Source organism: Mixophyes fleayi, chromosome 1 (assembly GCF_038048845.1).
Source record: "Mixophyes fleayi isolate aMixFle1 chromosome 1, aMixFle1.hap1, whole genome shotgun sequence".
Lineage (NCBI taxonomy): Eukaryota > Metazoa > Chordata > Amphibia > Anura > Limnodynastidae > Mixophyes > Mixophyes fleayi.
In genome coordinates, this window is record NC_134402.1 from 43,101,413 (window position 1) to 43,118,221 (window position 16,809).

A 16,809-nucleotide genomic window follows, 5' to 3' on the forward strand; every position below is an offset into this window, starting at 1 on the left:
CAATGATTTCATCACAGCTAAAACTAAAGGTGATTACTCTTTTCTAATTATCCTGGATCTCTTTGCTTCATTTGACACCGTTGACCGCTCTCTCCTCATACAAATCCCTAGGTCTTCAAGACACTGTCCTATCCTGGGTCTCATCTTACCTATCTAAATCGCTCTTTCAGTGTTAATTTCTCTGGAACCACCTCCTCTCCACTTACATTATCAGTTGGAGTACCACAAGATCCTCTGGCATTTTAGTTAAGGAGCTCCGGGAGTGGTAATTGAACACCCCTTGTTTGTAGTGAATCATGTCATTTGTTAAGGCACAATTGGGTTCATCTTCCAGGTGAAGGGGCAATATTGGTGCCCCCATTTTGAGTAGTCTACTAAAAATGCTTAACAAGGTTACTGGCCATGCTGTTAGGACTCTTGGGGTTATAGATCCCCTGATTACTGCTGACCAGGTACACTTATTTAGACAGGATGGGGTGCATTTGACAGATGAAGGGTTTGTGGATATTTATTGAGCAAATTTACTGGAAAGTTTGGGGTTTAGTTAGTTCACTTGGTGGCGGGCTGTGTGTCCGTTGTACTTAGTGACTCTTGGTCCTTATGTGTGACGGACCCCTTGACCTGTTTTATGTGGACACGTTATTATGAGTTCAGAAGGGGCAATTGTTTCTCTGATGCCAGACTAAGTGCTGGCCATACAGTAAAGGATGATATCCTGGGTTAGTGGTTTCTGGGACAGTTGACCATCCACTCGTTGGATTTAGTATTGGTTGTTTCGCTGAACTCACATTTTGCTTTCCGCCACCAATTTAATTATAATTAAAATGGTCACCTTATTTGTCAAACTTATATCTGTGTCCATGTTGTTATTTCATTTAGAGTAATAAGTTTAATGGGTAAAAAAGGTCTATTGTGCAGTGGAAAGAAGCATCCACTTTACGCAGTTTATGATATAATTCTGAACACATAAGAAACAAGAGCAACCCAATATTTAATGCTGAACGTAGAGGTAGACCTATGACAAAAGCTAATAGAATAATCAAACCTTGTTTTGGCATTTATCACCAGACCCTATATCTGAAGATTTGGAGTTTCGGAATGCAGTATCAACTTGGGCGCAATTCCAGCTTGGAAAAGATAGAAGAATGTCTGTCACAGATAAGCGGAAGGAAAATCCCTAAAATATCTCACTGAACGATTTGCATAGAATGTCCTGCCATTAGAGAGTGACTGTCTGTAAAGTGGAGGGAGTAAACAGGAAGAAATACAAATGGCTAAAAGTAAGCACTTATGAAAAAAACAAGCCTAGTATGCCATAAGAATATTTTTTAATGTTGCTATTGGTTTACAGTCCTTATTAATCTGTGGATTACAACCAAAATCTTCATTCTATTTATGGTGTATCAGCATAATGTAAGTATTGTGTACTACAACTTAGTCAATGCATTGTTATTCATATTTAATAGTATTTTGTACAGGTAACTCATTTGCTTGCTTTAGTTAGTATAACCTGAGCCCACAAGAACTTGATTCACTTGTATAATACTAGAAACTGTTTTCACAATGTACACTCGGGGTTATAATGTACCTTTTATATTACATACTTTGTACAGCAGTCTGATCATTTCTATTATCTTCACTATTTGCATTTGTTACCTGGACAAATTAGTTGACAGACATATTGAGGGCCCTTAAAGACACATTTATTATTCTGGGCATTGTGCTGCCGGACCCTACAGCAGTTACATGTCTTGCTAGAGCTATAGTTACATCCTTGGGGAAAAACTGACGCTTTTGTAAATCTCTAATAATATAAATAATAATCTCATCCATAGGATCTGTCAGTGCTGCACAAACACTAATGTCAGAGATATCACTAAAGGAACGAGTGGTGGAAACGCTGAGTAACAAAAATGGAGACAGTGGATCCCCGAGTCTGTCCGGTATGTGACGGAGTCCTGAGAGAACAGTAATATATCACACTCGCACACATACCCCATCCATTGCTAAGGAACTAAGAACACATATTTAATGTCAACTAAGGGGTGCAATTCATCAAATATGTCTTGTTTTGTTCCTCTGATAAATATTGACACAAGTCTGTTACTTGGAGATTTCCTTTTTTTTAGCTCATATATGCATTTTTTTTATTCATAATTGGATATTATAATGCATTGTTCCTGTTGAGGTATTTTTCATGGGGATTACAGTATACTAGACACACCTTATTATTTTTTTCTTGGCTTTACATTTATTTGTTTTATACTGTGTCTGGTTATAATTTCAGTTGCAATTTATTCCCTCCATCACAGTCCCCCAACAACTCCCTTCCCACTGTTCTAAGTGTGTGTTTTTTACTTTGGGATATTGATGGGTTGGAAGCAAGGTAATTGTTTTGGCTATGTGGGCATCATATAATTTGACGGCAGATAAGAACCGCTTGGCCCATCTAGTCTGCCCATTGTTTTATTAAGCTATGATAACCTTAAACCTTATTTGATCCCTTATTCTTTATAAGGATATTCTTATGTCTATCCCAAGCCTGTTTAAACTGCTCTACTGTATTAGCCTCTACCACATCTGATGGGAGGCTATTCCACTTATCCACTACCCTTTCTGTGAAGTAGTTTTTCCTCAAATTTCCTCTGAACCTACTTCCCTCCATTTTCACTGCATATCCTCGTGTTCTAATACTTCTCTTCCTTTGAAGAAAGTTTCCCTCCTGTACCTTGTTCAAACCCTTGATATATTTGAAAGTTTCTATCATGTCCCTCCTTTACCTTCTCTGCTCCAAACTAAACATTTTAAGTTCTTTTAGTCTTTCAGGGTAAGTTTTATGCTGTAGGCCATGCATCATTTTAATTGCCCTTCTTTGTACGGTTACTAATGTATTAATATCCTTCAGGAGATATGGCCTCCAGAATTGAACACTGTATTCTAGATAAGGCCGTACCAATGACCTATACAGTGGCATTATTACTTCTTTCTTTCTGCTACTGATTCCTCTCCCTGTGCAACCAAGCATCTGAATTGCCTTCCTCATTGCTTTGTTACATTGCTTACCTGCCTTTAAGTCACCTGAAATAGTGACTCATTGATCCCTTTCCTCCTCAGTAGTTTCCATTATAGTGACATTAATATAATATTTAGCCTTTGGGTTTTTGAGACCCAAGTGCATGATTTTGCATTTTTTGGCATTAAACTGTAGTTGCCACTCTCTTGACCATTCTTCTAGTCTACCTAAATCATCAATCATTTGTTTTACCCCATCCTGCTGTGTCTGCCCTGTTGCATATCTTTGTGTCATCTGCAAAAAGTCATACTTTCACTTGAAAACCATTTGCAATGTCTCCAATAATGATATTAAAAAGCACTGGTCCAAGTACAGATCCTTGGGTTACTCCACTGGTAACCTTTCCCTCCTGTGAATGTACTCCACTTACTATAACTCTCTGTTTTCTATCCTGCAACCAAAATCTTATCCATTCCATCTTTGAATCCAATCACGAGTTTATTTAACAGTCTGCAATGTGGGACAGTGTCAAAAGCCTTACTAAAGTCTAGATAAGCTATATCTACAGCCCCTCCTTGATCTATTACTTTAGTCACCCAGTCAAACAGTCAATAAGATTTGTTTGACATGATCTCCCCTCAGTAAATCCATGCTGTTTGGGATCCTGTAAATTACTGGATTTGAGATATTCTACAACTTTTTCTTTTAAGAGTGTTTCCATCAATGTTTCTACTACTGATGTAAGGCTCACTGGTCTGTAGTTGCTGCCTCTTCCTTGTTTCCACTTTTATGTAGTGGGACTACATTTGCTCTTTTCCAGTCCTCTGGAATTACTCCTGTAGCAAGTGACTGTTTAAATAATTCTGTTAATGGTGTTACCAACACCCCTTTAAGCTCTTTTAGTATCCTTGGATGTATCCCATCTGGCCCCATTGATTTGTCCACTTTCAGTTTTGAGAGCTCTGTTAGGACTTTTTCCTTTGCAAATGTACTTGTATCTGCCTCATTTTTATGAGTATACTTACAACTTAACTGTGGTCTCTTCCCCGCTCTTTCTGTAGTGAAAACTGTTTGTTAAAAGCATGGACGCCATTCAAATATTTCACAAACCCTGTGAATGGATCCACTGATAAATACACATTTAATATTTTTATAAAACATTAGCAGTTCAAAAGTGCCTTGATAAAAAATAAATCAGCAGGTTTCTGCAGTAGCCACAATAAAACCCTCTGATTCCAAGAGATAGTTTAATCAGCAAAGTATATGTATGAAAAGTAGATATTTTCCTTTTGTTAGCTTAGTCATTCAAAGAGTTTTAAACACTTTAGGCCAGTCATCCAGGCACCCAGTTTGACACTTGTGACAACATGTGAAAGTTGAACATAATGTAAATATTCGAAAAATGGAATGGTTTGTGGTTGAAATGAGTCACACCTTATCCCCTAAAGATATTGGGCCTTAGTCATTAAAGAAAGTAAGGCAAAAAAAAGGAGTAAATGTTCTCCGGGACAAACCATTTTATAATGCAAGGGGTGCAAACTAGTTTATTTTTTTGTACATAAGTTAAATACTGGCTGTTTTTTCATCTAGCACACAAATACTTGATAGCTTTGTTTTTACACTGAAATTTAAAGTTGATCTAGGACATGCTTTATCCCAACTATAAATCTGTCCTCACATTTTAAATTTACCTTCCCTTCCAATGCAGCATGGTTTTGCCCAGGTGCAAAGTTACTCCTTTTTAATGCTTTACTCTCCTTAATGACTGAGGCCCATTAAGCCTAAATGGAGCAACTCTACTTCCAAGCAATATTAAGATGTTTGTTAAAACGTTGGCAGCATTTGGGTGAGTTGAGCAGCTCAGACTTGGCTTCAGAGCCACCTTCTCGCTTAGGACAAATAAGAATGTTAGTGTAGATGTGATGAGTTTTCTGAGACCATACAAAGGTTACAATATATTTTTGTAGGGTAAGAATTACGGATTTATGCAGCTAGGAACAGAGGGCATGTAATATTCAGGGAAACATATAAATATTTAAAGCATTGATTCTAAATTTCGTTTTCTTTTTCTCCTTGTCTAATTAAAGATAATAATTTGGTGGGTGATATGTACCTCCAAGTACTCCAGGTGGTCTATCAGCCCATGAAATTGAAAATTAATCTCTAGAATTTTCTCACCAAGCTTAGAAAGGGGTATGTCTTCTGATTCAGAGTGATTGGAATTGGAATTTTGATATTTCCCATAATCTGCTGATGAATATAAATTGGGTAGGGATTTCAATGGTTTTGTTATGGAGAACAATATATCATCTGTGATTAAAGTTTTTTTTTTGTTTTGAATACCTTTAGAGAAGATTTACATGTCTGTACTCCATGGGTCCAGATGGGCTAGATTTTAAGGGCTAGATTTTAATTTACATTCTTTTTGCCTGAATCACATGTGAATAACATTAAGGGATGCAAAAAGAATGTAAATTTCATTTTTTTTAATGTATGTGATTCATAACGAATCTGAAGAAACGTCTTGTTGAATAACGGTCTAGGTGCGCTCTTCTTTGACAAACACAGTACACTTCAGGATACGTCCAATACATATATGGAATATAAAGTCCCAAAGAATGCACAGAAACAGAGAAGTATTCAATGATTTTACGCAAAATAAGACACGTATTGGCATTTACGTTTCTTAATAAATCAGACCCTAAATGTCAATTTAAAGCTTGCTACTTCTGTACAGTCCAGTGTTTGGAACTTTTGCAGATGGAAAGTTGTACAGAGTCTTAATCAGAATGGTCAGAGTCACCTTCAATTAACATGGTCTGCATTAAGAGCTAAGAGCATCAGGGAGCCTTAACTTTGTAAGTCAAATGAAAAATAGTAAGTATTCTGCGCTTATTATTTATTGTACGTCTGGAAACAGTAAAGCCTAATTGGTTGGGATGAATCAGGGATTCTAAGAATTGTTTGATTTTTAGTGCCCAAACAATTGGGTGAAACGTTTAACATCTGGGAGATGGTTCTGTATTTGATGCAGATTATTGCATCCTTGGCTTGATTTGGATTATCCGGAATGTTCACCCTCAGCAAGTCCCTTTATGGAGACATTGGTCTCAAGTAGGACATTAACCAGGAAAGAAAATTAAGAAATGTTTCAAAACTAGCCGTGGTGAAAGCCATATGGTATGGATGACTTTTGAGATAAGAAATTTTGATCAATATCATTATTTGTGAAAAAGAAAGGTGGTAATGAGGTAGTGGGATGTTTATGGTTTTCTGAAATACCTTCATAAGAATGTTTATAGCAGGATGCAAAATATCTTAAAATATATTCTGGTTTGTGCAGCAATTGTTCAGCTGGAGTTTGAGTAACTCTGATAAATGAATCCCCTGCTTGGTGTTTAATTTGTATACCAGCATCGTCTCAGGTTTGTTCATTTTATCATAATATTGGTTCATAGCTTAATCCACATTCATTAACAGCAGAAGTAACTGGCCTCTGTGGTGAGGGTTTCTAAAACTTTATAATCTGGATTCTTTGGTAAAGGGGTGAAGAGTAGAGATTGGGACAGTAGTGAGGGTGCACTACTATGGGTGTAGGCTGGGTCAATAAGTCAACAACATGGTTCAGGGCACCAATGACCCCATGTACCCTCCACCCATGGTAGATATGCCACTGGCCCTGTAGTTCATTTCCCACCCTCTTTCTCTGGCAATTAATTTCCCACCCCCCTCTACCAAGAAAATACTGTAATTACCACTTTTGTGAAGTCAACTCCCCCCCCATGCAATTAATGTCAGTATTAATACTGATATTGAGTCATTAGCTGTTTTGGCCACACACCCTACTTTATTTTTCATAAGCTTTATTTTGACATTTTAAACTTAAAAAGAAATTAAACTTTGAAAGAATCTATACGTAGGGGGTGGTTAAAAACATTTGGCAAAGACACATTAAAAAAATACTTAAATATTAGCAGGGCTCATCCCAAATGCCTCTACAGACCACAACATACAAATAAGTTAAATGAAACATTAAGTGAGACATTTGCTGTGGGGAGACAAGCCCTTAAGCTGAAAAAGTTTAAAGAAATTGGCAGGGTGCTGTCTCCTTGTATAACTTATATAATGGTGGGACAGTATAAACATATGATACCTATATTTGGCTGGTCAGGTCTTTTGAGAGAGAAGGTGTCAGGATTCCTATCCAATCCCAGCTTTTTGATATCCAGGAATTCAGGACTTTAATTGCATTTTTCTCATTTTGATTGTAGGCAATGTATAGTTGAGCTGTGAATGTCCCACCTTGGAATTTCACCATGCGGCCACCATTAACTCCAAATGTAATATATAATATACAACACATGCAATTTACACAAAAATAGTTAACACATTAAAAAGCAGGTGGTTTTAGACACAACGGTAAAGTAAAGTAATTTTGACATGCTTTTCTCAAGCATGACGATAAGGCCTACCAATGCTGGACATACTTGTAACTTTAAAGGTAACACCATATAACAACACACCTCTCAGATTTCCCAATAAAGACATTTTAAGCCAAACTGATTTGCCCAGACCAAGCCCCAATCCATCGACAACCCAGACCACAACTGTAAATAGTGAGGCCTCCCACCACCCAATTCACAAAGATCAGCAAGTTTTCAGCCACAGAGAAAAAACTGCAAGGGTGCTTTTATATTATTAAACACTTGTGATAGAGCACAATACTATATAGTCATTTTGTTATAAAATGGAATGATCTCCCTTGTTCTATAAGGTTATTCCCTAGCCTATATAGCTTGAAGCGGTCACTGAAAGCCAACCTGTTCTTTAAAGCCTACCAGTCCTCCACTTAAGCATTTCACCATGTAGTATACCTCACCCACCTTAATCCTCCATCTCTTTCTCTCTCTCCCACTCTTGCCTCTTGCCCCCAGATCTCCTTTCACTGCTCACCCCCATGTGTCAACCGTTTGTCTGCTCCTTTCCATTTAGATTGTAAGCTCTAGTGACCAGGGCCCTCTTCCCTCCTGTTCTCATTACCTATAACTTTTCCTCACCAGCTACACTGCGCAACTCCACCTTGGGATCTCTGCCCTTTGACTCCACTCCTCAATTGTCCTTGCACCTCTTCGAGTGGCTCTAAACCTGTTTGTTGCACACCCACTAATGGGCACAGGTTTCAGCTTGCGCTGAATATGCCCCTATTAGTAGTTGTACTGAAAGTTGTAGTGTTATTTGTTTATTGTATTGTAGTATTATAACATGCACTGTCTTGTTGTTTGTCCTCTGCATGGCGATGCAGACCACATGTGGCACCATATAAATTAAGGCAAATAATAATAATAATGATAATAATATTTATACTAACACTAATATATATACCTACAGCCATCAAACATTTGAGCTTTCATGGATCTGATTACAATGAAATGGAGAACAGAAGGAGGTCACTGAATTTGACAGAGGAAAGCAACAGTAAGTAGTTGTAACATATATATAGTATCTATATATAGAAAGAGAAGTTTCTGTTCATCAGCATAATGCAATTGCTGCAGATTAGTCGACTGACATTCATGCTGAAAATCTCCCATTCCACCACATCAAAAAAGTGCTCTATTGGATTGACATCTGGTGACTGTGGAGACCATTGGAGTACACTGAACTCATTGCCATGTTTGTAAAACAAGCCTGAGATGAAGTGTGCTTTATACCATGACACATTATCCTGCTGGAAGTATCATGCACACTGAATGTTTTTTGTTTTGCGCACCATTCTCTGCAAACATAATAATCTGTTGTGCAATAAATTTCAGGAGATCATCAGTTTCTGAGATAAGCAAACAACACCACCCCCCACCAGAACCAAAAATCATTCTATGGTCAAGGTCACTATATATATATATATATATATATATATATATATATATATATATATATATATATATATATATCTATATATATCATGGCATTAGGACCCGTGGGAGGACCGCAGAGAAAAGGAATGTGCTGAATGGGAGGAGCTGTTCTGACTGTTGAGAAAAGAAAGAATTTAGCAATTAGAGAGTTGAGTTGGTCATGCTGTCATGGAGAAGTGGTGTTAGCTGTCACCGAGAGACTAACAGACAGCAGAGGCAGGGAGAAAGCCGAAAGACATTTGAGAGATTTCATGTAAAGATAGCTGAGTGACACAAGGTGAAAATGACTACACTACAGATTTATTTTTCATTATTACTTTATATTTTCACAATCGTTGGCTGTTTGTGAATTGCGTGACTGTGATTCATCAGAAAAGGTTTTCCATATGTTGTCACCATGTTGCCTCACAAATGTCCATTAAAAGCTTGTTTATTATAATTTGTAGTCAATCCTTTCCAATTCATCCATTTTGCCCCATTCACAATCTTTACTTCCCCTATCAATAAACCGTAGTGGTTTGCGAAGTATACCCATTGCCTGTTTATAGTGTCATTAAGTGCAGCTTGGGGCCGGGTTCTCCCAGTAACCAGAGATCGACGGTTGAAGGATCCTTGTCCCTGTCCCGCAAGCTACTATGTGAACTCTGGTCGAGGGACTGCACTGAGGACAGAAGGTGAGAAGACTTCATTGTGCACAATGTTTATCAACACCCTTTAGGGAACCAGTGTCAAGGGATGATATATATATATATATATATATATATATACAGCATATTAAATGCTTCCCTACCAGGAGATACCCAATGCAACTTAGCACTGGAACGGACATTTCTAAGTGTAGTGACCCGAACGTTTGTTTGGGTTCCCATGCAAGTGGACCAGGATCAATGCTATCAAATGGGAGGGAGGATTTTTGTTTTCCATTAATAGCGGTTTTCTCTGTGTGGTTTAGGGTTTTAGGGGATTTAGGAGTTTAGGGCATTTAGCGGTTTTGAAACAGCCTCACAACGCCCATTGACTTTTATCCTCCATACCGCTGAATATTAAGTCCGGCAACTTGGAGGGAAAAATCGCCGGAGATTTGTGACGGTTTCAAAACCGCTCACAAAATGAATCATTGATAAATTTCTCCCTATGTTAAGTCAAACTTTGCATAAATGTATATTTATTCTTAGCCAAATGTGTCGACAATGCTCTTTTCACTCCTCTGCAGTAGGTTGTGCTGTTAAGAGGGATGTGTTTCTCTAGCACACAGTAATGGTATGTTTTGATCTGCCAATAATCCCATTCCATCTTTTTTGCATCTTGGCACATAAAAAAAGGCGTAGTTTTGATCGTTTTCAAATCCAAAAGTATCTTAAGATACGTTTCCATTTCAATCTGGATGTAAATACTCTCTGCCTAAACTTTACTTGTCATATGTACAGTAGACAGAACAGACTGCAGCATGCGCACGAGGATCTGTTCACTAAAAAGGTAACATTTAAAAAAAACATCAAAAAAAAAAGCAAGCTGCAGCGCCACCTGCTGGGCGGAGTTATACACTGACCTACTAAATTCTTAGCATTATCTAATATCTATAATATAAATGTCTAGTGGCGTGTGTTAGTCTGTCTGTGTGTGTGTGGGGGAAAAAAAAAAACAAGCTGCAGCGCTACCTGCTGGACAGAGTTATACACTGACCTATATATTTCTTAAAGGAGAAGTGACAGTTGGGAGTGGTTGGTGGTTGCCGGGGGTGACAGTGGGGAGTTTTTAACACCTTAAGTAGCTTGATTTGACTAGAATGCATGAGTATCATGCACGGGTTAACTGACCTACTAAATTCTTAGTGTGTGTGGAAAAAACCTCAAAAAGGGCTGAAATTTGGTATACTGACATTATTGATGAGTTGAGGGGTCAAACTCATTTTCGTGAGGTAATTTTACCTCATTAACACACATGTGTACATTGGCGGATCCAGGGGGGTGCAATCGGGGCAATCGCCCCCCCTAGCAGGGGTTTGCTGCCGACGGCTGCACAGTATGTGCAGGTCCGTTTGGCAGTGACAGTGTGCTGCCCGGCTGCTCTGATTGTGTTTAAAACACAATCAGAGCAGCCGGGCAGCACACTGTCCCTGCCTGTTACTGCCGAGCGGACCTGCACATACTGTGCAGCCCCCGGCAGCCTCAGAAGTCGGAAAGGGGGTGGGGCCTAAATCGCCCCACCCTAACATCCCCCCGTGGAACAAACATTTTCTAGATCCGCCCCTGCATGTGTAGCGGCGTGTGTTAGTGTGTGTGTGTGTGTGTGTGTGTGTGTGTCTGTGGAAAAAACTATTTTTTCAGAAATTTGGTATACTGACATTATTTGACAAAAAAATTAGAAAAGTGAAGTCCGTTAACTTCCATCATCCCCCCTTCCCCCCGTGGGAGGGGTAGTTAAGGCTAAATTTACGAGTTGAGGGGTCAAACTCATTTTCGTGAGGTAATTTTACCTCAAGAACACACATTAAAAAGGGCGCTTGCGTCGGGAAGTAACGCTCTTCCCCTGAGGAGGCCTGGGCTAGGCCCAAATGCATGACAAGAACCTTTTTAAGACCTTAAGTAGCTTGATTTGACTAGAATGCATGAGTATTATGCACGGGTTAACTTGTATATAAATATTTTATCCTCCATATCGCTGAATATTAAGTACGGCGATTTGGAGGGAAAAATCGCCGGATATTTGTGACGGTTTCAAAACCGCACACAAAATGAATTGTTGATAAATGACTCCTTATGTTAAGTCAAACTTTGCATAAATGTATATTTATTCTTAGCTAAATGTGTCGACAATGCTCTTTTCACTCCTCTTCAGTAGGTTTTTGTGTTAAGAGGGATGTGTTTCTCTAACACAGAGTAATGGTATGTTTTGATCTGCCAATGATCCCATTCCATCCTTTTAGCATCTTGGCACATTAAAAAAAAAAGGCGTAGTTTTCATTGTATTGAAATCCAAAAGTACCTCAAGATACGTTTCCATTTCAATCTGGGTGTAAATACGCTCTGCCTAAACTTTACTTATCATATGTACAGTAGACAGAACAGACTGCAGCATACGCATAAGGATCTGTTCACTAAAAAGGTAACATTAAAACAAAAATAATAATATATATATATATATTGCTCAATTGCTCACACTCTGTGCTTTGGTAGCTAAACAGTTAACCCTTCGCACACTGGTTGCTATAGAGTTAATCCAGCCAAGCAATCTGTCTTTTCTAAACAGGCAATGGATTCGTTTAGAGCAATAAGGACAGAACTATTACATTTTTAGATTTGATACACAAAAGGTGCTTACAAATAATAAAAAAAAAACAATTAGATAAAGATTTGACATACAAGTAAAAAATTGCAAACAGTTATAAAAACAAATGAGATGAAAGTACAGAGCATCACTTAAGTATCATAATCTGTATGCCTGGTGGTAGGCAGAAAATATGGACAGTCCTTCAATTAGATTGATCCCCAAAAAACTGACAATTTGCTACTTCTCAACACAGGTTTTTTAAGCAAAATGAAATGGGACATTGTTAATGCTAATAAGGGGGGAGGGATGTCCCCTGGCTGTCAATATAGTTGGCTCACAAATATTCCCAAAGTTTTGACCTTTGGTAACTCTTCACAGATATATCCCAGAGACATATCTCCTCCTTCAATAAACCAATCATAATCTCCTGCACATTTAAATACCAAATGTGATGGAATTATAACAATGTGACATGCTTTTCCAGAAAACATGTGATTATAGCTTTTGCCTGATACCACTAGTACCTGTAATTCACAACCCTGATCTGATTTCTGCTCCTCAGTATGGAGTGGGGACAGATTTCCCAAAACATAACATTTTAAGACAACTTCTTTGAAGTTCACATTTCTATATACCTGTATAGGCAGCCTTCAAATGCTTTCTTTGTCTGTAAGATTCTCACCTAGGCATATGGCTCTCTCTATTTTACACCTAGTGGTTCTTCTGTGTTTACACTACCTATTGAAAGGAAGTCAATTAGGAAGTGGAATACAGGATCAAAACAATGGATGTCTAGTATCTGCATATCTTAAGCTAGTCTCCTCACAAAGGGTCTGTTCAACCTAATTCCCCCTACAGGGCTAACTTAAGCAAATGTTTTAAAAAGAAAACATATTATTATCTGAGAAGAAAATCATGTTCACCTCTATGTATCAATGCAATATTTTATTTGGACCCTGACATTTAAAATTCTATTTAATCCTATCATATTTATGCCTTCCTCCTGACACCAATAATATTATTATTAATAATAATAATAATAATAATAATATTTGTACTAACTCTAATATATATACCTACAGCCAACGAATATTGGAGCTTTCCCAACAGAAGAAGGTTGCTGAATTTGATAGAGGAAAACGACAGTAAGTAGTTGTAACATATATACAGTATATCAGAGAAAGAGAAGATTCTGGTCGTTAGCATAATGTAATTGCTGCAGATTAGTCGACTGCACAATCATTCTGCAAATATCCCATTCCACCACATCAAAAAAGTGATCTATTGGATTGACATCTGGTGATTGTGGAGAACATTGGAATACACTGAACTCATTGTCATGTTTGTAAAACAAGCCTGAGATGAAGTGTGCTTTATACCATGACACATTATCCTGCTGGAAGTATCATGCACACTGAATGATTTTTGTTTTGTGCACCATTCTCTGCAAACACAATAATCTGTTGTGCAATAAATTTCAGGAGATCATCAGTTTCTGAGATAAGCAAACAACACCACCCCCCACCAGAACCAAAAATCATTCTATGGTCAAGGTCACTATATATATATATATATATCATGGCATTAGGACCCGTGGGAGGACCGCAGAGAAAAGGAATGTGCTGAATGGGAGGAGCTGTTCTGACTGTTGAGAAAAGAAAGAATTTAGCAGTTAGAGAGTTGAGTTGGTCATGCTGTCATGGAGAAGTGGTGTTAGCTGTCACCGAGAGACTAACAGACAGCAGAGGCAGGGAGAAAGCCGAAAGACATTTGAGAGAGATTTCATGTAAAGATAGCTGAGTGACACAAGGTGAAAATGACTACACTACAGATTTATTTTTCATTATTACTTTATATTTTCACAATCGTTGGCTGTTTGTGAATTGCGTGACTGTGATTCATCAGAAAAGGTTTTCCATATGTTGTCACCATGTTGCCTCACAAATGTCCATTAAAAGCTTGTTTATTATAATTTGTAGTCAATCCTTTCCAATTCATCCATTTTGCCCCATTCACAATCTTTACTTCCCCTATCAATAAACCGTAGTGGTTTGCGAAGTATACCCATTGCCTGTTTATAGTGTCATTAAGTACAGCTTGGGGCCGGGTTCTCCCAGTAGGTGGTGGAGGGACTGCACTGGGGACAGAAGGTGAGAAGACTTCCTTGTGCACACTATTTATCAACATCCTTTAGGGAACCAGTGTCAGGGGCGATATATATATATATATATATATATATATATATATATATATATGTATACATATAGTTATATCTCATTAATAATGCTTACTATATGGTTAATGTAATGAATATGTGCTCCTTTTTTTCTTTAGTGCAGCATATTAAATGCTTCCTTACCTTCTCCTTTACTTGATCTGATGTAATTCTTATAAAAAGAGGTCGCTTTTGATTGGCTGCAAGTCTATTACTCTTTCCACAACAGGAGCTCCTTGGGAGCAATCCAGTTCATTTCAATGATTTTTTCACTATATGGATTATGTTGGATCAAGAAAAGAAGAGGTTTTATTCCCTCGGTACCCACCGGCTCACGGGTACCAGGAGATGCCCAATGCAACTTAGCACTGGATCGGATATTTCTAAGTGTAGCGACCCGAACGTTTGTTTGGGTTCCCATGCAAGTGGACCAGGATCAATGCTATCAAATGGGAGGGAGGATTTTTGTTTTCCATCACTAGCAGATTGCTCCGTGTGGTTTAGGGTTTTAGGGGATTCAGGAGTTTATGGGATATAGCGGTTTTGAAACAGCCGCCATGACTTTTATCCTTCATATCGCTGAATATTAAGTCCGGTGATTTGGAGGGAAAAATCGCCGGATATTTGTGGCGGTTTCAAAACCGCACACAAAATGAATCGTTGATAAATTTCTCCCTACGTTAAGTCAAACTTTGCATAAATGTATATTTATTCTTAGCTAAATGTGTCGACAATGCTCTTTTCACTCCTCTTCAATAAGTTGTTGTGTTAAGATGGATGTGTTTCTCGAACACACAGTAATGGTATGATTTGATCTGCCAATGATCCCATTCCATCCTTTTAGCATCTTGGCACATTAAAAAAAAAGGCGTAGTTTTCATTGTATTGAAATCCAAAAGTACCTCAAGATACGTTTCCATTTCAATCTGGGTGTAAATACGCTCTGCCTAAACTTTACTTATCATATGTACAGTAGACAGAACAGACTGCAGCATACGCATAAGGATCTGTTCACTAAAAAGGTAACATTAAAACAAAAATAATAATATATATATATATATATATATATATATATATATTTATATATCTATCTATAAAATAAAATAATGACTCTTAATAGTATAAACATTAATAAAAATATTGATTTAAAATAAAAATAATTTCATTAATTCTTTTACATAACACAAGATGCTTTTAATGCGTACTCTACATACAACACTTTCATAGGGTCAACTTTGGATACACAAATTCTATGCAATCTAGTAGCATGCATACATGTAGTTTTTAATACAAAGTTTATGCCATGTCCGTCATTTACTATCAGTTGCCCCTTATACCTGCCCTGCAGCTGTTATAAGTGATATGGCTGAAACCAGACGTACATATGAGAAACACAGGACTTGAATCGGCCGCACCTGCGTCGGAACGCCCTCGACACCCCCTTACTGTACATGGACTATGTTCATCCATCCCCGTTCGGCCTCTCAAGTCATAGCCAGTTGTGTCCATTGTGTTCAGGCATGAATTCCATGCAATTGTGTTCATTGGTGTAAGGTCCGTTTCTGAGCATCTACAGAGCTATTTCTCGCAGGATATGACACTTAAACAGACTAATGTCTGAACATGAATCAGGCCCAATGTGTTTATTCCTGTCTATGGTTGCTTCTGGTAATCAGCAGGAACATGACAATAAAAGGCAGCCATTCACAGCAATGGATCTGAACATGTTACTAACATATAATTGCAGGTAGGTAAGCAATGTTTATTTTACAATGTATTTAGATAGTATGTAAGTTCCCAATAAAGCCTTTAATGGCTGGCCAAACCTGTTTGATTCCATACAAAAGCACATTTCATTGTTTTGCAATATTGTTATCAAGATGTTTTTAACTCTCACGATAATAAATGTATATTTTATTTCAGGTAACCTGAGGGATGTGGAGAAAGAATGTGAGTAGGGTGGTCTTCTACTATAATACACTGACATTATTTTATATAAATTAGAACTTCTTAGCCAGAACTCTCAAAGGTAGGATAAAAATGACACACCTCTGATCCTCGTAGACCACTCTCTGATCAGTTCGGCAACCAATGTGGTATGGCTGTGCCATGGTGATCTCTGATTTGGGAGGATTTCAAAGATGAGGTGTTCCATTGCGTGGAATGTTGAATGTATTGGTCATATGCTAGCTGCAGCTCCAGTCCAATTTCACAAAATTACGTAAGTCAACATAGCAAATAATAAAAGCTACATGACTTCTACGTTCCACAGGCTGACATCCTTCTTTCTTTGAAATTCATCTGGGGTCAAATTGGTGATCATGCTTACTGTCCTACAGTCATGAAGTAGAGAATGGTAATGATAGAGGGCTATTATATATGTATAAAACACTACA

The 16,809-nt window shown here is 37.9% G+C and overlaps 1 protein-coding gene across 1 annotated transcript in view; it reads left to right on the top strand.

Moving 5' to 3' along the window:
- Nucleotides 1-1,073: 1,073 nt before the first annotated feature.
- The window catches only part of LOC142104314 (uncharacterized), a 41,971-nt gene continuing 26,235 nt past the window's right edge, over nucleotides 1,074-16,809 (top strand). The window contains exons 1-6 of the mRNA XM_075188913.1: nucleotides 1,074-1,280; nucleotides 1,836-1,943; nucleotides 8,402-8,488; nucleotides 9,477-9,602; nucleotides 13,281-13,343; nucleotides 16,337-16,363. Coding sequence (XP_075045014.1) covers nucleotides 1,271-1,280; nucleotides 1,836-1,943; nucleotides 8,402-8,488; nucleotides 9,477-9,602; nucleotides 13,281-13,343; nucleotides 16,337-16,363 — 421 coding nt within the window. The 5' untranslated portion in view covers nucleotides 1,074-1,270. The remainder of the gene's footprint in view (nucleotides 1,281-1,835; nucleotides 1,944-8,401; nucleotides 8,489-9,476; nucleotides 9,603-13,280; nucleotides 13,344-16,336; nucleotides 16,364-16,809) is intronic.